Here is a 25,395-nt window from a genome sequence, read left to right on the forward strand (position 1 = left end):
CAAAACAACTCTTAGATATCGGCGATGGAAAAGTCACTATAGCTGAAACTGAATACATAAAATTAGCGAATGATTTCTGCACTATCATTGATTCGCAAGATGCTCTCATTGAACAAATATTTCCCGATGTACACACGAATTACATAAATCTCGAGTGGCTTGCAGAAAGAGCAATGTTAGCTGCAAAACATGTGGACGTTGACATTTTAAATCTGAAGATACAACAGTTATTGCCAGGGGACTTGGTATCATATAAATGTATTGATACAGTTTGCGATGACACTGAAGCTGTAAATTTTCCAACAGAGTTTTGAACTCACTGGATTTGCCAGGCATGCCACCACATAACTTACAATTAAAGGTGGTTCAATTAAATTCGAGGTGAAAATATATTGATACCACGACCAAACAATGTCTGTTTGTGGCTTAGATTTGAGCACACTATATTTTTCACACGGACAATTATGCGTTGCATGCTCTCAAGTGGGTAAACCATCAAGTTTGTTTGTATTAGCTAAAGACGGGCTAACAAAAAATATTGTTCACGCTGCAGCATTAAGAGATTAATATTATGTAATGAATTAATTATATATATAACTATTACTTTTAATAAATTAAAACAATTAATGTTTGGTGTTTTGTTATTTTTAAACAACATTCCCTCATCGTTCACAGCGCTCCAGGCCTTTTTCACTCATATTCCACATCCTTATACACTTCAAATAAGTTAGTTTTTTTTTTTCTACACTAGAAATTCTCTAGAAATCTTATATATGGTAAGACAACGTTTGCCGGGTCAGCTAGTTATTTAATATAATTCATACTAAATATTATTAAATTATTAACGTTAAATATTAATTATTAATTATTTAATATTTAAAAAAAGAAGAAGTAAATTTAATAAAAATAAAGTATAACTTCTTACGCGCGTACATAAGTACACGCACCCTTTTTTTCGATTATGAAAAGGATTTAGGTTATTAGGTAAAGGAAAAGGATTTAGGTATTGAGACTACCTTGCATTTTGATTTAATAATTAAATTCGATTGTAAGTGGTCACCGATGCTCATGATCGAAAACAAACTAATGGGCATATCCAAATCAAAACTTAAAATTGTGTCACAACCTAAGCGTCACATAGGTGTAGCGGTGACTTATATAATAGAATTTCAAAATGGTTGACTGACGTCATTTTCAAAATGAATTTTCATTTATTATATAATACAAATTCCGAGAAATATCATTCGAACCGTTGGACTATTGAGCAAAACCAGTCGCGCTGTGGAAATTCACATAAACATGTAATGTCCCACCACCTACGCAGTTCAGTTTAGGCATATGAAAACTTTTAATTGACCAAAAGCAAAATCGTCTTCTTCATATCAAGCGTTGAAATCTGCCGACGAGGTCTGTTATAAAGTGGACTAACCAAAACCGCTCGTCCATCCATCCACTCACGACCCATAGACGAAGCATGTCCCCCAGACCCAACAGACGGAGGGTCATTAAAATGTCGTATGTATTCTTCGAATTAATCATAAACGCATCCGATTTGGATTTAGGGCGTGACTCACGGTGAAGCGTGACTTGTATTCACTGGTTGAACACAAAAACGGAACTATCAAATAGATAATATCGATTTGCAAATAAAGTTTTTTGAACACGTACGTTTGCCTTTCGAAGCGATGGACGTACAGGGCGCGACCATAATACGATAAGTCTTTACACGCTACACGAATATTCAACAATTTGTCGGATTGAATCTATCTTAGGATAGACTAGGGCTCGACGAGTAAATTAACCCTCAGACACAGCCCACTGAGTTTCTTGCCGGATCTTCTCAGTGGGTCGCGTTTCCGATCCGTTGGTAGATTCTGCGAAGCACTGCTCTTGCTAGGGTTCGTGTTAGCATCGTCGTCAGGTGCGAGCCCCGTGAGCTCACCTACTAGTTAAGGTTACGCTGAAATAGCCTCTCAAGGCTCTCAGGTTAAGTAGGAAAAAAAAAGTTAGTACTGGCTTACCTCGGAATCGGGAGTGGAACAGGTTAAATATATGCTTAACGTGAACTGACCTGGAGAAGTCTTTGTCTGTCTGAAGAGCTTCCTCGCCGTGACCGAGACGCAGTAGATGCCTTTCGTCTACATCCAGCTCGGCGACCTTCTCGAATAGCTGATTCAGGGCCTGGTTGCTGTGCGTTACGACCAGGGTACGTTGCCACGGGAAGTTGTGGTATATGTTCGAAATTATTTGAACTGCCACGTCCGTTTTACCTGAAATCAAACACTCGTGGTAACGCATACCAAGACCCTGTAGGGAGGGGAGAGATTACACATCCATCTGCCGCTAAATATTATATTTAATTTTTTTATTTATATATTAGGCACATAATACACATTACAAGCTAAAAAGATACGCAAAAAATAACAACAAGCAAAAGTAAACAAATAATATGCATGCCTGTGTGTGTGTGTCAAATACATGACAGACATGTCTTTTTATTAAAAACTAACTATAATATGATATATTGTTCTTGCAAATTAATAATAATTAATAATATAATGCAAACACATTGTTTTAGTTGACCCTAAGAGCACTAAATTTAGTGTTTAATGAAATGTGTGATGGCAATTCAGGCGAATCTATCAGAGAGTGAATTATTTATTAATTATTTATTTAACGGCCGTCTGGTGTAGTGGTAAGTGACATGGTCACTACACAAGGGGGTCGCGGGTTCGAATCCCGCCAATGGAGGATATTTGTATGATCAATATAAAAACGTCTTTTCCAGAGTTATGGATGTATATTAAATATATGTATGTGTATAATAAAAATATTACATTTATTTCCGTTATCTGGTACCTGTAACAAAAGTTATTTACGAACTCACCACGGGACCAGTTAACGTGGCGTGATTGTTAGTAAATATTTATTTAAAAAGTATAAAAAAAAAAATATATATATATAAACATTTAAATTAGGCAAGACTTAGACACCACCCCCGCCCCCTCAACATAAGGCTTTGAAAACAAAAAGCGTTTTTCAAGAACATTATTTACCAGTTCCAGGTGGACCGACGACCAATGTGAGTCCAGGTTGCATTCCAGAACGTATAGCTTCCACTTGTGTCGGAGTGAATAGTATATTATTCCTGTACAAATAAAGGGATATTATTAGATCGTTTGTTTCGGAGCTGTCGAGACTTACGACAGACTACTAAAGCAGGTTGCGTCAACATCTTCATTACTGGTGGTAGGACCTCTTGTGAGTCCGCACGGATAGGTACCACCGCCCTGCCTATTTCTGCCGTGGAGTAGTAATGCGTTTCGGTTTGAAGGCTGGGGCAACCGTTGTAACTATACTGAGACCTTATTAGAACTTATATCTCAAGGTGGGTGGCGCATTTACGTCGTAGATGTCTACGGGTTCCAGTAACTATTTAGCACCAGGTGGGCTGTGAGCTGGTCCACCCATCTAAACAAAAAAAAAAGAATCATAAGGTTGGATTCTCATACTGTATTGTTTCTCTTGTGGCCTTGAGCTCTACTGTAAGCTCTTTAAAAAATATATTATAATTTACGTTTTTTTTTGTAATCCTGTAAACAGGCCTTTGTCTTTCTTTATTAGCTTAGCCATCTAAGCAATAAAAAAAAAACAAAATAAGAAAATATCGATACTCACTTCTTTGGTTCGTTGTACAAATACGGTCCCCTCTTCGGTTGTACGTGGGGTTCGACAATGATCGCTTTGCGGGGTTCGTCTTCGTCCATAGCTGCGTCCCCGACCTGCTGCTTCCGTACGACGTTTTCGAAAGTCAACCTAAACGGGTAATTTATACGAATCATTTTAATATGTACAACTTCGCCTTAGGGTCACCGCTGCACGCCGCAGTCATAACCACAAAACGCCGCCACTGGCATATTTCCTGTAATTTTCATACATTTTATATGGACTCGCCGCACACGGATGACGCCGGTGACCGCTACACGCTACATATAAAATGTGTGAAAATTACAAGAAATATTCCGGTGGCGGCTTTTTGTGATTGCGGCTGGTGGCCCGTGTGCGGCGACCCTTAATCGATCATCGTTGATTTCCATGTCCAAACACACATTAAAAGTTTAGACATAATATGACATAGTCCCCTCTGTAGAACTTGTATAGTAGCATATGGAAAAACAGTGCCATCAGAATTTCAGACTACCGGATAAAATACATTGATGCTCTAAGAACGTTGGCAACACCAACAGGCCTTAGAATCGAGATCCTACAGTGACAGATTTTAGAGTTACCCGCACGCAAGATAAACAAAAGTTAGTCAAAATGCTGAAAACAATCCATAAAGAATTTCAATAAGAATTATATTGAAACTACTTAACCGGTTTAATCATTTAGCGCGTTGTTATTATCACTAGTGGACCCCGCGGTCGTCGAAATTCTACTATAATTAATTAAAATTATAAGTTTGTACACTATTATGATTCTACTGTCAAAGACTATTTACTTCTATAATCACAGATTTCGTCAAGACTACACTTTAGACAAATATTAATAAAGACAAACAATGTTTAATCTATTCTCAATTTGACCATAGACTATGAGCAATAAGATTTTTTTTACAGTAAACAAATAATATGCATGCTTGTGTGTGTAATGTTTTTCTTATTGAGTTAATGTATTTTTATGCATAATTTAAAAAAAAATTAACATTCTACTGCACTACTTCTCTATATTCTCATATAAGTGTGGGAAAGGGGATTGCCCACTCTCCATAGTGTGCTAGGCCCAAGATGGACATCAAATATTACTATAAAAATGTACTGATTCAAATTCTTAAATGTATTGGATATCTAAAAAATATATTGAAATTGACGCCACTATTATAAAAAATACAATAAAAATAAAAACTCGTTTTGAGGTTAATTTTCTATATAAATAAGTGTCGGATTGTGAGATACTTCAAGAACTTTTCTTTTCTTAATGTTTAAGATGTTCCTAATGTATTTTTATCCAATAGGGTATAAAAACACACTTAATTCTTTAAATATCTATATTTTCTTCATCTTCATACACAATTAGTATCATCTAAAAATAGCAAAGGAGAGCATATACACGGTTTTAAATCTCGGTCAGGGTAAAACCACAATTCACACAATGTTTTTAGTCGTAGTATGAAACGTTATTGATAAAAGTATAATAAATCGAAGAAAAATCAAAACACATCCATTTTGTACGCAAGCACAACACCACAAGCAGCAAGCGAAGTGTCAGTCAGTCAGATTAAATTCAGTGTTGTCAGTATAAAGAAAAATAATTACATGAAATTCATATATCGATTATTTTTTTAAATAACCGATAATTGATTTATATCTTAATATTTTTTTTACGAGTACACATTATTTTTTATGTTTTTGTTTTAGTTGTACATATTTAAATAACAATACTAGTAAAGTTTTTTTTATTGCTTAGATGGGTGGGCGAGCTCACAGCCACCCTGGTGTTGCTAAGTGGTTACTCGAACCCACATACATCTACAACGTAAATGCGCCACCCACCTTGAGATATAAGTTCTAAGGTCTCAAGTATAGTTACAAGTTAAAGTCCAATGGGTATGTCTTAGATGTTATTTTATGTGCATAAAATCCATTAAAATCGTTTGATTAATGATAATACAGTCAAAATCTGTTATAACGACATCGAAGGGACTGCTCATATTCAGTCGTAAAAACCGATAGTCGTAACAACCGGTGATGTTTAATGTGTATCGTGCAAGTACAAACAAATCGATAGGGAATTATTGGAATAATATATTTATACAATACGCGATTTTTCTTCAATATTAATTTGTTTTATTTTTCTTTGCGCCATTTTGAAAGTTTCACGAATAACTCCACAAAGTTTTGGTGCGTCTCGTGTATAGATAAGTAACAAATAGTGAAGAGATATGAAGAAGCGGGCTTTGACTACCGCATGCACGTGTTTTGTTTCTAAGAATTAGAAAAGACCCTACACTAAACTAAATCCTATTGTTTTCTTTCCTGATTTTAAAAGCCATTGAAGACAAATGTGGATACCTATTCAAATTGTTTACAATACAGCTTAGCCGGTCGTTCTAACAGATCTAATTCTCCGAAATATTAGTTAAATGTGGTCGTTTTATGAGGTATGTCGTTATTACCAATGTCGTAGAAAGCAATATTTTTAATAAGGCGGTCATATGGCATTCAGCCGGGACCTTTGTTCTTGGTTATTATAACCGGCATGTTGTATTAAACGATGTCGCAGTAAACGGTTTTGACTGTACTTAAAATGATTTATTTATATGTTTTATTTATATACTCAAAATATTTACTTCATACGTAAAAGGATTTGAAGCTGGCAATATTTTTCCCGCAAAAATAAAAATCCTTGTTTTTTCAATAGAGTTACTTTTTTTAAACTACTTATTGTAAACTATAGTGGCGCTTATTTGCAAGAAAATAAATGCATATTTATTTATGACAAAATTAATGCACTAAGTATTTTTTCTATAATCTATTGTCCGCTTTGGGCCTAAAATGGGCCATCCCCTTTCATACTCCGTATGCGTCCGCGCAATTTTCGTAAGAAGGGGTACAAAGTTTTTGCTTCACGTACTAATATATAGATTATGTAGATATATCGTGTCTACATATTTATGTCTACGACTCTGAAAACTTAATATGCTTTTGTTAATTATTTTTATTAAATAATTTTAAAGTTATATTTCCATAGACAACTTGAGATATTAAATCTGAATTGTGTAATATGCTTCGTTGCTTCGTGGCAGAATCAGTCCAACACTCATATAAATATTAGCCTATCCATTAGGTACATGTGTTTTCTACATGGATACCAAGTTTCAAGTCAATCGGATGCACGGTTCAGTAGTTATAACGGAACAACCATAAAAACCCCGCCCCTGCCTATTTCTGCTTACTGGTGGTAGGACCTCTTGTGAGTCCGCACGGGTAGGTACCACCGCGCCTGCCTATTTCTGCCGTGAAGCAGTAATGCGTTTCGGTTTGAAGGGCGGGGCAGCCGTTGTAACTATAGTTGAGCCCTTAGAACTTATATCTCAAGGTGGGTGGCGCATTTACGTTGTGGATGTCTATGGGCTCCAGTAACCACTTAACATCAGGTGGGCTGTGAGCTCGTCCACCAATCTAAGCAATAAAAAAAAAACTTTATATATTAGTATAGATATAGATTACTTATTTGTATAGCGATAACGGAAGCATCGTGATTCCAAAAGATCAAAACGAGGTATGAAAATGAATCTCTAATGCCCATGTTTATTCTCAGTATTACAATGACGTCACGCCCGAAGAAGCACGTGACATTGACACATAACGTTTCTATTGTTTGCGGTTCAACGAATGCGCGGGACTTGAACAACGACTAGACTTTGGCCATTGCATAAACGAGTGGACGAGATCCCGACCCGTCTAGTGTTAAATAATCAAGGTCGTCAAGTCGCTAATCCCGCCACTCAAGGGCAAGGAGTAGTATCAAACTCCGGCCGCTACTCACAAAGGGACGCCAAACTGGTGGTAGGACCTCTTGTGAGTCCGCGCGGGTGGGTACCACCACCCTGCCTATTTCTGCCGTGAAGCAGTAATGCGTTTCGGTTTGAAGGGTGGGGCAGCCGTTGTAACTATACCTGAGACCTTAGAACTTATATCTCAAGGTGGGTGGCGCATTTACGTTGTGGAAGTCTATGGGCTCCAGTAACCACTAAACATCAGGTGGGCTGTGAGCTCGTCCACCCATCTAAGCAATAAAAAAAAAAAAAAATGATCCACAAAACAACTTGTAACTATACTTGAGACCTTAGAACTTATATCTCAAGGTGGGTGGCGCATTTACGGTGTAGATGTCTATGGGCTCCAGTAGCTACTTAACACCAGGTGGACTGTGAGTTCGTCGAACCATCTAAGCAACAAACAAAATATGGTGTATATATTTTTTTGTTATTCCCTTAGTCGTGTTGCATTTTATTTGCACACACAAATATTAACATAACAGATTCAAAATGATTTCTACCGACACCGTTATTACAATGAGCGGTTTCCTTATTTGATAACGAATTTTTCGCGTGCATTTATGAAAAGAACTCATAGAAAAAGTGACTTACAAGGGACACGATAAAGGTTCATTATTCATTTGTGGTTATGTGGACCCACCCGTCTTAAGTCAGAAAATCTGTTTCCTTTTTGTTTTTAAACAAAAAAAAAATATTGTGGACCGTATGAAACTACTTGAAGACATACAAACAAAAAAGGCCTATAAAAGGACTCCTCACACCCCTGGTGTGAGGAGTCCAACACTCATATAAATATTAGCCTATCCATCAGGTACATGTATTTTCTACATGGATACCAAGTTTCAAGTCAATCGGATGCGTGGTTCAGTAGTTATAACGGAACATCCGTAAAAACCACAGTAGATTTATATATTAGTATAGATATAGTTATATTAGTATAGATTTAGGATGCACTCTGCAAGTAAATTCTGAACTTACTTGAACGGCCTGACGAGCTTCCTTGGGTCGTTGGTCTGCACCTTGATTTCGTACCCCGGGAAGCTGTTCCGCAGATGATCCATGTTCAGGAATGTATCGTTGAAGTCCAGAGTAGCTATCTCGTTCGGCATCCTGTGGGAGTACACTGCGGTCACGAATTTCATACCGATAAATGGGACCAGACCTCTAGTGAGTCCGCGCGGGTAGGTACCACCACCCCGCCATGCGTTTCGGTTTGAAGGGTGGGGCAGCCGTTGTAACTATACCGAGACATTATCAGGTGGGCCGTATGCTCGTCTGCCTACATGGGCAATAAATAAAAAAGATACCAGCATTCTCTTAGTATTATACCAGCGTACTGCAATTTTAAATCAGCATATATGTATACTGATAAGGCGTATTTGAAAGCCTGCACGGTTAGGTACCAAAATTCAGGTCTTTTCTGCCACGAAGCAGTTATGCGATTGAGTCTTCGACCTCATGTCTCAAGGCGGATGGCGGCATCTTGTGATGCCTATAAGATGCCTATAGGTTGTGAGCACTCATTGAATGCTAATAGATCGTAAGATTTTCTTCTCATCTACATTAATATAATATGAAATTACATACATATTAAACGACGCATATGTACATATATTACCTACACTCAATACACGATAAAAGTAATTGTATCTAATTGACGTACATACGCTTCATCAGATCGCGTGGTTTTCTGGGAATTCAACAAGATAAATTCTGACGCATCATGACGAATTCTATTTTAAGATTTTTACTTTTAGTTTTTAACAAACAGTGCGAATGTCAATTTCTTGGACACTGTTAAATCCATTTCACAGTGTCAAAGAAATGTAGGTATCAATGTCTCAATATGAAGACATTTTAAGATAAGTTTATATAATATAGTAGATAAGTAAAGAGTGGAAAGTTATCGTTGTAAGGGGAATATATGCAGTAAGAGGATGCTCGTGTGGCCAAAAAGACCTTGGGTATAAAAGTAGACGGTAATATTCTGACGTCATCGAGTCAATAACTAGTCGGAACTATCTTACAGAGCGTTTAACGAAACAACACTCTCCTCAACGCATAAAGCAATTGTTATCACTCCTTTGGTACAAATAAAACTATTTATAAACCTAACAATTTAAAACTCAATGAAACGGAAAAGCGACACTGAAAAGAGACAAACATATATCTATACGATTTAGCATGCGAGAGAATGAGATAGAAACACTTCGGAAGGTTTCGCTTCTATGGCGCGTGAATTTTAGACGTGTTTTTTTTTTCAATCCATCTTCAGTTTGATTCGCAGACTCACGCTTCCCATGACCATGATACTACCAAGATAATAGAGATACGATTCCGATCGTGTAGTAGATTCATTCGCGAAGCTATTGCTCTTGAGTTGTTAGGTCTCCTTCGGAGGCGCTCGGGCAGTTGTTAGCAAATCCCACCCCTCCTGGCTGAGCCTTTGCTCGGCCACCTCACCTGGTGAAACTGGAAAGGCCTCCGGGCCACCAGTAATCTTTCAATCATATATAAAAAAAATATATACGAACCTCGTGTAATGAGCTTGACCGGGATCTCCGTAGCCCAAGACTATATCGTGAAGCCAGTCCGGTACAACGCATTCGGTGTTCATTAATTCTCGTATCGTTTCCAATACGGCCTTGAAGTTGTTCTCTTTCGGTTTACGACGCATAACTATATTGAAAGTCTCGTACACGTCCTGCGATAATCGTTTTAAAATAACGTCACCGATTTATTATATCGGTTTAATAAATCGGTGACGCTTTCGCGCCTTAACCAATAAATCGCGCATCACTAAGCACATACACGTACGTTGTCAGGGGTACATAAAAAGGACGCCTTTCATTCAAAAAGACAGTGCTGTTCCTGTTAGATATATGTAGACGTTACCAGATTCACGTAAAAGCTTTCATATTACTTTAAATCAATTATTTATTGGAATTTAAACGGTTACCAGTAACCAAATACATCACGCTTTGAATAATGACATCCACGATGAGTGAAGTCTCAATTATAATTGAAGACTTGAGTGGATGAAGGGGTTAAGTACCATTTTTAAGAATTTTGAGTTTTTACATTGAATGAAGGCGTTATGTGTCTATAAACCATATTAGAACTTAAAACTCCGGGTTTAGACGCTTTTTTTAGAAATTGCATGTTATGAAGGAGTTATGTTCGAATAAAAAGTACAAGTACCTAACAAAAATTTGATGCCCGTTTTCGCAAAATTATCAAATTATATCATATCCCCTTCATCCACTCATGTCCTCAATTCACGGCGGCTTTGTGGCGGAAATAGACTAGACGGTGTTACCATGCGACAATACGCCCCAACAACAGGTCAGATCCATGTGAGTTCACCTAGTCATTCGGCAAATCTAGTATGACCCCTCGGGGTCACTAGAGTATAAAAAAAAAACGCCACAACATTATCGTGCATTTTTTTAATTGATTTCATTTTATTAGCCCCGTTATTCTTTCATCTTGTATTCATTAGCGAACATGTAGTAAGTGCGTATTTCGTTAGAAAAATTAGTACCTACATGCGGGATTTGAACACCGGTATTATCGCATCGCTCGATACGAGTACACTAGGCGCCTTATCTTTTAGGCTACGACCACTATTTACTTGCGATCATCCGTCTCTTCTAGAAGGTCCCCACGATTGGGTCCCAGTAGATGCGAACAGGAGTTTGGTACAAAACCCAAAATAGAGTCCTGAACAATAATTGTTATAGTTACCTCATTCCCTTTACTAGCTCTGTCCAAGTCAAGTCTGTATTGGTTAGGATCGAGTAAGAGCCTGAAGGTCCTGGAATCTCCCTCTAACTCCGGCCGCGGTTCCGGCCCGTCCTCAATGACTCTGCCGGATGCGTCCAGCATACCTTCAACTTCGCAACCCCTCACGTACACTATCCCCGCCTGATCCACCATACTCTTTCTGTAGTCATACTTTGTACCTATAAGAATTTTCAAATCTGAAGCTGAATATGTCTATATAGTAGAGAGAACTATCTTATAACAATATGATATCAACGACTGATGTAATTTCAAATCAATCGGACGAATAATACGCAAACAGAAAAAAACGTGTTTTATTCTTTCTTCTTCTTCCTTTCCTTGTCCTACTTTAGGTGGGGTTGGGTCTTCTAATTCGTCTACACTGGGAATTTCTATCCTGTGTTGTCATGCTGTCAAGTCGGACCTCATTCAGAGGTCGGGATATATTGTTCCGCAATGTCCCCTTGCCTTTTTCAGACAGCTCCATTGCTTGGTGAACGGCATAGTCATTATGCGTACGCATCACTTATCCTTACTATCTATGACGAATCTCTGAGAGTTTTTGAGCAATTGGAGCAACAATTTCCTCGTATGTGCTTCACGTTTTATTTCACGTGTATTACTCAGTGAGATAATTTAAATTTTATTTCTTACAACGAATCGGATCGATTCTAGGAATGTCGATGGTCGGGACGTAAAAAACAGAAGCGCACTTGAATTTCAAAAACAGATGCCTCGAATTTATTATGGGAAAGACCTTGATTCCGTTCTAAGTCGGTGAGTCCCGACACCACATCATAGAAATTGGGGAAACCCAAACGTCGGGGCGCCGTGATAGTCGTCTAAATATTTCGGAGAGCATTTCTTGGCACAAATAGACAACATAAATACAATTATATCACAACAGCATAAAAAACAAATTTAAAAGTAACGTAAGCAGTCTATCAGAACACGATATTTTCTCAAAATCATCTATACTATAATATTCTAAAGCTGAAGAGTTTGTTTGTTTGAACGCGCTAATCTCAGAAACTACTGGTCCGATTTGAAAAACTATTTCAGTAATAGATAACTCATTTATTGAGGAAGGCTAGGCTATATAACATCACGGCAAGACAAGTGGCGCACCAATAAATAATGTTTCAAAATAGGGGTTTAAATAGCTCCTTAACATTCTATAATTCAAAAATATTTTCACTTTCTACGTAAATGAAGTGGGGGTAGAATTTAGCGTTATGCCAAAGTAACTATTCCACGCGGACGGAGTCGCGGGCAAAAGCTAGTATACGATAAAATCTTGACAAAAATGAACTAAATAAATTGCAGACGAATTTATTGTATTCGCAAACTTAATGGTTCTTAAAGTTACCTTACCTATGCCTTGTGTAGGTCTGACGGTTACCAGGAAGCAAACGTCATGCTTCCTGAGGTTTTCCCATTCGTGTTTTATCTCGTTTCTGAGGCTCAACGTGACGGTGACATCGGCTCGGACCCTCGACGGGGCCTTCTCGCCGATGTTCGGTTTGGCCACTTCGACAACTGCGAAGCTCTTTATAGGATGCGCCATCCGCGCCCAGCCCCCAAAATAAACGCTTCCGTCTTCTGAATTCCTGGTAGAATAAGGAAACATTTTGAGCTTTTACGCTTATTTAGATCATGAGACTCCTCCCAACATCCTAGCCACAGTCTACCCGTGACCGGGGCCCCTTCAACGGGCTAAACGGAAATATCGATTAGGTATTCATTAAAATTAAGAACCCGCTGAATAATAAATAGTAGGTACATACAAAGCATGAGGGATTTCGGTTTTATGAAAACAATCGATCTATTTAGTTTCGTTATTGTTGTTCGTTTTAGTCAAACTGCCACACTGTGTTTCGCACCTTTACGGTAAGATCCTGGTAATAGTATTGTTTTTTCGTAAGTGACCACGATCCTAACACCTGCTCACGACATTATCGATGAAATTTTACCTTTCATCAAAATATACTAGGTATAGTAAAGTAGGATATCTGTGTTTTTTTTTATTCCTAGATAGGTGGACCTGCTCACAACCCACCTGATGTTAAGTGGTTACCAGAGCCCATAGACATAATATATATAGCGTAAATGCCGGCAGCCACCTTGAGATATGAGTTCTAAGGTCTCAGTATAGTTACGACGGCTGCCCCACCCTTCAAACTGAAACGCATTACTGCTTTACGGCAGAAAAAGGCAGTGTGCTGGTTGGTACCTACCCGTGCGGACTCACAAGACGCTCTACCATCAGTAATTACGCAAATTATAATTTTGCGGGATTTATTTGGAATGAAATCTAAACTCTATAATCACGTAGTTATCTAATAGAGTCTATAAGCGTTGTTTCGTTTTAAGGTGATGTACTTGATTGCAATAATACACAATTATTCTGCAACACACGATGGTTAAAACACAATTACGTATTCCCGTAAAATCTTTGATAATACGATCCTTTACCCGACACTGATTACGGTCAGAGTTATAAACGTCTTGGCGTGGTCACGCCTAGATATGAGTAAGCGCTTGGGTAGGTTTGGGTACTGTTTATTCGCGGGTTTAATGCATATTTCGTTCACTTGTGTATGAGTCTATTTATTTTTGCACGGCACGTGCATGTTACAATGTTTCTATTGTGTGTTCGCCAAAATAACTATGATACTATTTCTGTTTTTTTTTTATAGCAGTCCATGGGAACATAGCGTGAAAGCCGCTACTGACTTTGAAACATAGCTTCAAGTATCAGTTGTATAGTATCGGCTGCCTCACCTTACAAGCCGGAATGCCTGACGGCAGAAATTGACCGGTGGGTGCAAGGGCGGATCCAGCTTTGGCGCCAGGAGGGGGTCACATAGTCAAATTTAGATGCGTTCGTTCTCAAACGTTTGCCATTATACAAAGTAATTATATTATATTAAATTAATTAAATATTAAAGGTATGTAGTTACATAAAATCTGTATGGTGACAAAATATATAAATAAAATCATTATATTCAATTAGTGGTCCACCTAAGTCCCTGGACCCAGCTCAGGGGGTGGTCATGACCCCCATGACCCTCCCCCTGGATCCGTCATTGGGTGGGTGTTGGCAACTCCAACATTTTAGTATGGAAAATAAAATTATATGACTGGCAACATTGATGATGTCAGTCTCTTCCTTTTTTTTACTTTTCACCGCAAGCGGACGTGTTTATCATATAAATAAAATATCAAGTGTATAAACATACAAATAAACCGTATTGCAGCACAAAGCACAAATTTTCTTTATCATCAGCAACTGGTTCATACAGCCCGCAACAAAACAGTGGATGCTGTTTACTTTTTTTTTTTTTTTTTTTTTTATGATTGAAACATTACTGGTGGCCCAGAGGCCTTTCCAGCTTCACCAGGACAGGTGGGCGAGCAAAGGCTCAGCCAGGAGGGGGGGAATTTGCTAACAACTGCCCGAGCGCCTCCGAAGGAGACCTAACAACTCAAGAGCAATTGCTTCGCGAATGAATCTACTACCGGATCGGAATCGCGACCCACTGAGAAGATCCGGCGAGAAACTCAGCGGGCTGATGCATGGGTTAGGTTGCACGTCGACCTCTTTGTCGAGTTCGACGAGTACGGTTACCGGGGTTCCTCAGCCTGCTCCTAGTGTTAGAGCTGAAGGTATCTAATGCAAGAGTTATTGGATCTGATGGATCCGTAAGGACGTGTCTAGGGCGACGACGGTGACTTGCTCCTGCGTGATCAGGATTCGGGGAGTAATCAGCGGCGGCAACGATAAGGCGATTATCATGACGCATAGCCTTATCGAAGTAACGTTCCGACACTAACTTCATATGTTTGCGGATCGATTCGAGGCCCAGGTCGTCGTGAAGGTCGACGTTCCTCACGAACCACGGAGCCCCGACGGCTAACCTGCAAAAGCGGGATTGTAGGGATTGGAGGGTGTCTATGTGTGTGCGGGCCGCGTGAGCGAACACCACACTCGCGTAAGTCATGACGGGCCTTATGCAAGTTTTGTAAAGTGTCACCTTGTTCCGAAGGGACATTTTACTCCGCTTACAGATCATGGGATAGAGTCTACCGAGAATAAATGCGGCACGGTCACGGACTGTTTTTATATGCGGACGGAATGTCATGGATGCATCCAGGGTTACTCCCAGGTACTTGACCTTCCTGGTCCAGGGTATAGGTTGGCCGAAGAGGGTGATCGGGGGTGTGATATTTCTCCTCCTAATGCGGGAGGAAATAAGCGGAGAGTTTCCCCTTTGAAATAACACTGCTGTGCTTTTCGCTGGGTTGATGTCTATGCGCCATTTTCGAAACCACTGTCCGAGGGTTAACGCTGCACTCTGGAGCTTACTCGCGATTAGGGACTTGTTTCTACTTGAGTAGTAAACGGTTGTGTCGTCAGCGAATAAGGCTAGCTGGGTCGGCGGCGACTGGGGAATATCATTGACAAATAAACTAAATAGGAGCGGAGAAAGAACGGAGCCTTGCGGGACTCCAGCCGTGAGTGGTCGCGGGGAGGAGCGGGTTCCCTCTACTCGATATCGAAAAGAGCGGTTAGACAAGAAGTCCCGTATGATGAGCACGAGACTATCCGGTACGCCCATGTTGAAAAGTTTGAAAATCAAACCGTTGTGCCAGACTTTGTCGAACGCTTTTGCGACGTCGAAGAAGAGGGCTCCCGTGTAGATCGGTTTTGGTCGGTTTACTTATCTTTGTTTACGATACACTCTAACAATGCGCAATTACGCAAATTAGAAAATCTTGTGGGTTAGATTTTTATTGACACGCTCTTATTCTTTCACCGTGGAAGTCATTCGTGAGCATGCGTTAACTCTTTGACTGCTATGTAGATCACCCGTGCCCTACGCGGCGCACTGAAGTAATTATGTCGATTACTGAAATATCTAGTGGATTCTCGGAGAGACAAATCCGAAGATAGCGCGAATGAACCTATTTCTAAACGATCTAAAATACTAAAACGTCCAATAACAAACAAATTAAAGCAAAGTTAGGCAGTGCAGGCGCTCTACAAACATAAATTGATATAATAAATTCAGTGCGCCATGTAAGGCATCGATGACCTACACGGCAGTAAAATGGGTTAAGGATGTATTTAATATTAAAAAAAATATCGGTATCTGCTGTGGGATTCGAACACTGGCATAGTCACATCGATCAACAGGAGTACACCGGACGTCTTATTCGTTAGGCCACGAAGATTTCGAACATTTTCTGAGGTCGTCGTTTAGTTTCAGTAATTTTAAAGAATATTTCTTGACATTATAGTTCGAACATCTACATCAACAATCAAATGTATTACAAGCTCTGTAATGCGACAATTTCTACAACTTTATTACTAGCCACTTTCTTTACTGGTGGTAGGACATCTTGTGAGTCCGCGCGGATAGGTACCAACACCCCGCCTATTTCTGCCGTGAAGCAGTAATGCGTTTCGGTTTGAAGGGTGGGGCAGCCGTTGTAACTTTTCTGAGACCATAGAACTTACATCTCAAAGTGGGAGGCGCATTTACGTTAAAGATATCTATGAGCTCCAGTAACCATTTAATACCAGGTGGTCTGTGAGCTCGTTCACCCATCTAAGCAATAAAAAAAGCCAACAGAATCATAAGGTTGGATTCTCATAGTTTATTGTTGTGACTTCGAGTTCGACTGTAAACTCTTTAAAAAAACCTTATCATTGCCGTTTTTTTTATCTGTAATTCCCACAAACGAGCCTTTGTCTTTCACATTAAAATATTCTCAGAATGGAAGTCGTTACTTAGCAAGAAATGGGTGACAATGAGTGCGCTAGATATAGACACACAAAGAGCTGGTAAAAAAATACATAGGTATTATCATACGTACCACGGCGCCAATCTGTATACGGCGTCTTCAATGTCTTGTCTTATCTCGTCTGCAAACAAACAAACAAAAATATCACAGTGGCCTGGATCGTTAAAATAATAAAGATGTAGTAGGGTAGCGAACTTGATCGAGACGACGAAGTTCTTATTTTGAGAATATACACGTGTATATGTAACAAAATATACGTGTATTTATAAACATAACAATAAATGTGTTATTATGAACATTTAGAGCACAAAGATAAATTTTTTTTGAGTCATATGTTTATAAACGACTTTAAGATATATTAAACACATCGCAATAAGTGTTTCCTCAGAAGGAAGAGTACTAGAGCATTAGGATTTGAATCCTAGAAAATGAACAACGGATTCGCATAATTCGAATTGAGTGCAAAATTCAATAAAATATTAAAAAAGTTTTTTTTTTTCGAGTATAATAATAATATGTACAGTGGGTTGCAAAAGTGGATGTATATAACATTAAAACAATCGTATGAATTTCTTAATTAGTTACTAGAAATGATTTAATTAAAATGTATATTTGTGTAGAAATGCAGCAAATAATGTTCTATTACTGAATGTGTCGAATTCGTAAGCATGTTTGTAAAATGATTACCTGTAATATCTATATATTAATACGTGAAAAAAAACTTTGTATCCCTTTTTACGAAAATTGCGCGGACGGAGGAGTATGTAATTTTCCACACTTATAGAGAATATAGAGAAGAAATGCACAATGCTAATATTTTTTTTAAATAATGCATATAAGGTACATTAAATCAATAAAGAAAACATTACACACACTACATACCATGTATTTGACGCACACACGCATGCATACTATTTATTGTCAAACTTTTTTTCTTGACGTCTGTTGTCAAATTGAGAATAGATTAAATATTGTTTGTCTTTGTTAATATTTTTTATAGTGTAGTCTTGGCGAAATTTATGATTACAGAAGTTTAAAATACAATCATAATAGTGTACAAACTTACAATTCCAATTAATTATAGTCGAATTTCGACTACTGCGGGACCTCTAGTTTTTTTAATAACGTAATGAATTGTAATATTATTTCTTATTCTAAAGTTATTGTAAAATTAATTGAAAAATATTAGATTTTGTTTAGATAAAAATCATCAATTGAACATGTTATTATAATGGGATTAGATATAATACTCACATGTGCTCTCCAAGCGGAACAAATTGAAGTTTCGTAACAGATAGTCGTGTAATGTTAAAAATTGTAGATTCAGCTTAGGCAGGGCTAGGCAATTCTCTCCGCTGTATATCTCTGTGGGCACTACATTCTCGTCCCAGATAATCTCTTCTGTAGGATACAGGGGCATTAAGTTCAATTCTTCCAATTGTGAAATTCGCCTCTCGTGACGCGAGATCTGATTGTGAAATTGTATGACGTAAGAATTTTTTTACATTTAGAGCTGGTTGAATGTGGTAAAGGCGGATATGGAGGAGCATAACCTCACCCGGAAGGATGCCGAAGACCGGACAAAGTAGAGGAGTTTAAATAGGAAAGCGGACCCTGGAACTAGACCGGGAAAAGGCCAGGCTTTACTGGTCTAGTGAGTCTGCACGGATGGGTATCACCGTCCTTCCTATTTCTGCCGTAAAGCAGTAATGAGTTTCGGTTTGAAGGGTGGGGCAGCCGTTGTAACTATACTTGAGACCTTCGAACTTATATCTCAAGGTGGGTGGCGCATTTACATTGTGGATATCTATGGGCTCCAGTAACCACTTAACACCAGGTGGGCTGTGAGCTCGTCCACCCATCTAAGCTATAAAAAAAAGAAGAAGAAGATACCTTTCAGGGCAGGGCGTGTTGTAAAAAATGTATATATATAGTAAAAAAAACTAGCTAATAATAATTAAACTGGGAACAAATCACGCGCGCTCAATCCGGTCTCAAATTAGGATTCCCTGTGTTAATGATGTGTGACTAACAGTCAGCTCTGTCTCTGAGCTTATGGGAGCTTCCCGGTGAGCTCGAAGAGTTCGACAAGCGACCTAAGCCATAGACGCAGTTCATTGAGTCTCTCGCCAGATCTACTCAATGGGCCGTAATTCCAACCCGGTGGGCACTGCGCTTGCTAGGGCTAGTGTTAGCAAGTCAAGTTAAGCCCGGTGAGCTCATCTACCAGTACACGTGTAGTTAGAATAGTCCCTTATGCTACCAACGGTAGGGCAGGAATAAAAAGGTGGGGAAAATGCTGTGCGATGGCAAAGTGGGCTCGAGTTTGATAAACATGTTTGTGGTCAAATATTTGGATTATCAACATACCAAAAAAATAATACCCACCAGGAAAAATTATACTAACGACAATAGGGCGTTATCTATAGGGTTTTATTAATAAAGTTATTATTAAAGGCCGCTTATCAATAGTTAATGAAGTTATTATATATTTTAAAAAAAACGGTTGAATTATTAATGTTGCAATTATTCTCGGGTTTTCCTACAGTCGTGCTCCATTGGTTAAGGTCATTGTTCATTGGACTTTCGGCCCAATGAACTCAATGTTCTTATCGAAACTTATGGATTTTTTAAAATCGTTTAAGACCAACTTATTATAATACAAAAATATTAACCTTTATGTGTCCATTGAGCCCTTCTGACACTAAGATAACAATAGTATTCATCAATAGTTGCGTGGGTCTCCTACAAGACGTACCGACGACCTACTGAGGTTCGCGGGGATCCGCTGGTTGCAAGCGGGGCAGGACCGATCTTTGTGGTGAGGCTTGGGGTGGCCAGGGGGTGGCTATGTCCAACAGTGGACGTCTGTGGGCTGATAGTAGTAGCAGTAGTAGTACTCACCAATAGCTCTCTGAGGAAATCTTTGTCGAGTCGGTGCCAAGGCGTCTCGTCTTCTTTTCCTTCAGGAGGAACCAGGTTCAGGTACGTGGCGATTGCTCTTAAAGCTTTGTCACTATGAGTTTAGAGAATAAAAATAATGTTTTTTAGTTAGTTTAGTTATTACCAAAGTTCTTCATCAGTCCGGAATTCATCTCTTCAAATGATTGCGTCGAGACATTATTAGGCAATGTGTCCCACAATTTTTGAAGTCAAACTTCTTTAGACGCCTTGAGAGTAAAATTTAACTCGCGACAGATTTGTTACGGCTAGAGAAAAAAGATACAATTTAGGAAGAGCGAGAGTGAGAAAATAGACAGAGCGTCTCGTGAACCACTTGATCGTGGAGAGAAGGAAAGGACAAAGCGAGCTAGGTCGTTTCTCTTATACACGACATTTCCTGTTACAAGAGAAATTTTATTTAAGGATGAAAAATGAAGAATACCACAATATTACACACTTCAAAAGAAGTTTAACTTCTTTCGTGTGCAACAAGTTGCACGCGCACCATTTTTGTTTATTTCTAATACCTACCCGCTAAAAGTCAACCACGGTACCTATTCCGCGTAAAATTTAATAAATAAAATATGTAGTATTTTTATGCGGATAATACCAAAGACATGTATGATAAAAGAAAATATGATGAAAAGCCGATGATCGAAAATTATCTAACAAAAAAACCGACTACGGGTCAATGCGTCAATATCTTTTCAGTTTTGATGACGTCACACCCGTCGATGAATATATTAATTGACAGATATAATACGAACTCGTATGTCCAAAATTGTGGGCGGGAGATTCCTTAAATTTTAAAATAATTATGTCAACGTGGGTCCAATATATTCCGACAATGCATCAGCTGCATCTTTGACGTTATCTGTTAAATTGTATGATGCTATTTTTAGTAATTAATCTTGTGTTAAATGCTCACACATTAATTCTATAAGGGACTATCTGACCCGGCAGACTTCGTAGTGCCTCAATCGATAAATAAAAGACACATCAAGGGGACACATCAAAGGAAAAACAAAATTGTTTGTTTTTATATAATTCCGAGCTTTTTTATATTTTTTCACATTTTAAACCTTCCCTGGACTTCCACGAATAATTCAAGACCAAAATTAGCCAAATCGGTCCAGCCGTTCTCGAGTTTTAGCGAGACTAACGAACAGCAATTCATTTTTGTATATATAGATTACCTCAAATTCTTGAAGTGCTTCTGCAACGTTTCTCTGGTGTCGACACTCGCTACATTCGCGAGGGCAAATAAACGAAGATCAGGAAACTTGGAAAATGCGGCTTTCTATACACAAATTGTTTACAATATTATTATCATTATTGACTTAGTTGAGCTCACGTCAATATTTTATTAAAAAGTGTATCACGGAGGTCAGAGATTACAACTACATATATCGACTAGTGAAAGACTATTTGTTTTAAACGACATTTCGCTTAATATTTAGCGACATTTATCTTTGTAATTAAAGGTCCGTTTTATTTGGCATTAGCATTAATAACTCGATGTTTTTAATTAAACTTTATAACGAACTAAAGCTATCAATCACTTTAGTTTAATGATGTGTGAACAACCAACAATAAATGTTTATTCACTAAAAGATAAGTAATTGAGGTAAACACAATTAAAACACTTTTCTTTATCTATTTTTAAGTAGTCGTGGACTAAAAGATAAAGACGTCCGGTGCATTCGTATCTAGCGATGCACCGGTGTTCGAATCCCGCTGGTAGGATCCCGCAGGATATGGAGATTTTAAATCCAAGTTTTAACTGATTTGTTTTACAGCTGCTCCATCCATAAAGCAGCGATGTACTTAAATAATAAACCAAACTAACTTTTAATTTCATTTTTTCTTATCCTGTTGATACCGTTCAGGATATTAGAGCGAAATTAAAGAATTATTGTAATCCAAAAATTAATTGAAATATTGATATGCCAGTAATGATGTTCGAATTTCGATCATTAGGGGGATACTAGCTTTTAAAAACTTAGGAGCTGCTGAAATACTTGAAACTATAATTTAACTTATACTTACAATAAGCTTATAGTCAAAATTAAATGATTACCTGTAGTGAGGTGATTTTTGAGTAGTGCTGTAATGTCATGTCACGGTCGGTCATAGGATCTCCGGTCTGATCGCTAATCTCAAATCTTGCGTAAAACTTCAGCATTTGTAGCAGCTGTGGAAAGAAAATTAATTAAAATTCACCACATCTAAAAATATCCTTTTAATTGGTATGTGTATTTTTTTGAAAATAGGTTTTTTTTTTTTTATACGTAAAATCTATGATATCGCTTTCTTTAGAATTTTTCAAAGGCATTGAAGCTTGTTACTGTTGGTAAGGTTTATTGTAAGCTCGCAGGGATAGGTACCATCATCCCGCCTATATGTGCCGCGAAGCAGTGATGAATTCCAGTTCGAAGGCACAGTAAAAGCCCACACAGCACACAAATGAGATTTCGACGAAGTCTCGAGGTGGATGGCTGCTTTCACGTTATGACAGTATCTACGATTTATAGTGACCATATTACGTCTTTAAAGGAATTGCTAAACGCGATGAGTCAGATAATTCTCAGATCATAATATATTTGATCAGTGTGCATACTGCGAGTTTTTTAACGTTCTCGATAGCGTGAAAGTTAACTCAAACTTGTATGCAGTTGAAACAACGCCCCTAGGAGCAAACGTAGGCAAACGTTCTAACCCCATACTTACTAAGTACACTGGTTTTTTTTTTTTGGAATACATAAAAACACTTTTACACTTTCTGTTCTGTAATTAGTTCGTAATCAAAATTACTAAGTTGAATTGAATGAATGAATAATTATTTTCCATTTACTAAGCCATGAATATTTGTTTCGTCGTAAACAAGATTCTTAAAATTGTACTGTAAACTATTGCGAAAATCTTAATTTTCGATCATTTTGTTTTGAGACTAATCACGCCATCTGTTGATATTCTGACGAGAATATAGTAGATTTTGAACGTGGCCTGCGTATGCTTAACGCGCGTTAGGTCGGAATTTACAAATAGTACTACGTATTTGCAAAAGGTGGCGTTGTCTCACTAATTTATACATGAGGCTGATTGCGATTTCTTTCGCATTGAAATTAATATCTACATGTGTTAAACGACAGAAATATTGAATTGATAACCTTCTAAATGGCAACAGGAAAAGAAAAAACCGTTATTAATTATTAAAGTCCGGATCTTTTCCTTTCAAAGATTGGCGACCGTGCCCGAATTACTTTTCAGTTTTATCTTTGTATAACCGTTGAAGGTAGATTTGTCTATCGCCCCCCAGATAGACATTAGGGGGCTCAGCTAAGCCATTCGCTATCACAAGTCTTAACATTATTAGTTGACAATAATTTATTACCATAAAAAGCAAAGCATTAAGCAATCTATTCAATATTCCTTGATTATGACACTAGAGTAAATATCATTCATGAGCTATTTTTCTTAAATTAAAATTGATTAAAACAAGGGTCAATATAGTAAATTATATTTTTAGTATAATTTTATACATTAATAGTGTATTCGGTGTAGTTTTAGAAGTAACAGGGGAACTATTCTTACTTTTTTATAGTATTTTATAGGTATTTTCTGTCAGAATTTTTGTGTTCAAGAAAACATAATATTATTATGTTCAAATATATTTTAATGCTTCAGATTCCTAAATGTCCGCACTATGGCTACTCGCATATCGGATTACGCACACCTAATTCTAGTCAAGACAATAATCACAATACAAAATTAAAACCGAAACTTTTGTTATATTTTATCGTCTCTAATTTATCTAATAAATCTCTGAACTCCAAAATTCTACGCATCTTTTAGGAACTATATTTCTTTGGAAGTTTGTGTTAAATTTTTTCTGGTATTGCATGGGTGGGAGAATCAACGTGCTCACGGCCCGCTTGGCGATTGATGGTAACTGGAGGCTGTAAGCATCACAATTTGAATACCACCGCCGTAATGTGGGCTGTACCATCTTGAAAATGGAAACTCAAAATTACCCGTGCGCGCTCACAATAAACTCACAATACAGTCTGTTAGTTTTGCTAATGGACTTCGATAACTATTCAACAAAGAGACAACTCATTCAGCTCAGTAAACAAAACTTCCGAATTACACCTGCATGCGTAAAACAGCACACATACATAAAGAAATTATAAGTGTTCCATTATGTGCAGCTTGGAAATCCATTCGTCCGATATTGTTTGTTATTCTCACAAAAAAAAAGGTAATTAAAATTTATGAAGAGACCAATAATTAAGTTTCGTTCGAAAATTTTGCTGCATCGGTCAATAGGAATGACGAGCACTTAGGGATGATAAGGCATCGGTAAAATGTTAGTGTTGTCAAATATAATTAATCGATTTTCCTCGTTTTTTGTATTAATCGTGTTTGATTTTATCGATTATCCATGTAATGTTTCAGTGGGCACTACAACAGTATAAAGTATTTTGAGTTAAAGTGAAATTGCGGCTATAAAAGTCTATTAAATATGAAAGTGCTCTAAATTTCGACTTTCTGTAGCGAATATTTTCAAACAATACAACAATAAACGGTTTTTTGTTTCAATATCAAAAACCACAATAATCCAAGTACAAGTATAGTAGTATCATAATAATACCTTTTTTTTCCTTGGAATTCGTAGTACCAATTTGTTACACCTACATGTCATCGTTAAGTTTTTTAATATATATTTTTGCATATTGGTGACAAGAGTTTATGGCTAACCTGACTTAAAGCGATTACCGGAGCGCCTAATCATCTAAACGGGAACGCATAGCTGCGTCACAGTGTATGGTAGTAGGAGTTATTCGAGTGGGCTTATAGTTTAGTCTAAGTCGTCGTGGCCTAAAGGATAAGGCGTCCGGTGCATTCGTGTTGAGCGATGCACCGGTGTTCGAATCTCAGGCGGGTACCAATTTTTCTAATGAAATATGTACTTAGCAAATGTTCACGATTGACTTCCACGGTGAAGGAATAACATCGTGTAATAAAAATCAAACCCGCAAAATTATAATTTGGGTAATTACTGGTGGTAGGACCTCTTGTGAGTCCGCACGGGTAGGTACCACCACCCTGCATATTTATGACGTGAAGCAGTAATGCGTGTCAGTTTGAAGGGCGGGGCAGCCGTTGTAACTATACTGAGACCTTAGAACTTTTAACTCAAGGTGGGTGGCGCATTTACGTTGTAGATGTCTATGGGCTCCAGTAACCACTTAACACCAGGTGGGCTGTGAGCTCGTCGACCCATCTAAGCA

General features: G+C 38.0%; 1 protein-coding gene and 1 long non-coding RNA gene across 6 annotated transcripts in view; both read right to left on the reverse strand.

Moving 5' to 3' along the window:
- Nucleotides 1-25,395, reverse strand: part of LOC101743352 (RNA helicase aquarius) — a 76,270-nt gene that overhangs the window by 18,715 nt on the left and 32,160 nt on the right. Inside the window, exons 1-13 of one of the 5 annotated variants that reach the window (XM_038020489.2) lie at nucleotides 24,280-24,393; nucleotides 22,182-22,295; nucleotides 21,298-21,401; nucleotides 20,063-20,174; nucleotides 18,413-18,626; nucleotides 17,231-17,279; nucleotides 12,722-12,957; nucleotides 11,309-11,526; nucleotides 10,096-10,265; nucleotides 8,540-8,671; nucleotides 3,679-3,816; nucleotides 3,057-3,148; nucleotides 2,072-2,270 (exon numbers count right to left, since the gene is read on the reverse strand). In XM_038020489.2, coding sequence (XP_037876417.1) covers nucleotides 2,072-2,270; nucleotides 3,057-3,148; nucleotides 3,679-3,816; nucleotides 8,540-8,671; nucleotides 10,096-10,265; nucleotides 11,309-11,526; nucleotides 12,722-12,957; nucleotides 17,231-17,279; nucleotides 18,413-18,626; nucleotides 20,063-20,174; nucleotides 21,298-21,401; nucleotides 22,182-22,286 — 1,769 coding nt within the window. In that variant the 5' untranslated portion in view covers nucleotides 22,287-22,295; nucleotides 24,280-24,393. Of the gene's footprint in view, nucleotides 1-2,071; nucleotides 2,271-3,056; nucleotides 3,149-3,678; nucleotides 3,817-8,539; nucleotides 8,672-10,095; nucleotides 10,266-11,308; nucleotides 11,527-12,721; nucleotides 12,958-17,230; nucleotides 17,280-18,412; nucleotides 18,627-20,062; nucleotides 20,175-21,297; nucleotides 21,402-22,181; nucleotides 22,296-22,488; nucleotides 22,621-22,721; nucleotides 22,807-22,831; nucleotides 22,975-24,279; nucleotides 24,394-25,395 lie in introns of those variants that run through there. The other 4 variants (XM_038020488.2, XM_038020490.2, XM_012688958.3 and 1 more) reach the window with 4 other exon arrangements.
- Nucleotides 23,606-24,274, reverse strand: LOC134201410 (uncharacterized). The gene is made up of 2 exons (XR_009976686.1): nucleotides 24,136-24,274; nucleotides 23,606-24,060 (listed from the first exon to the last, which is right to left on the reverse strand). It is a non-coding gene; the product is annotated as an uncharacterized LOC134201410 (long non-coding RNA).

This window comes from Bombyx mori, chromosome 25 (assembly GCF_030269925.1).
Source record: "Bombyx mori chromosome 25, ASM3026992v2".
NCBI lineage: Eukaryota > Metazoa > Arthropoda > Insecta > Lepidoptera > Bombycidae > Bombyx > Bombyx mori.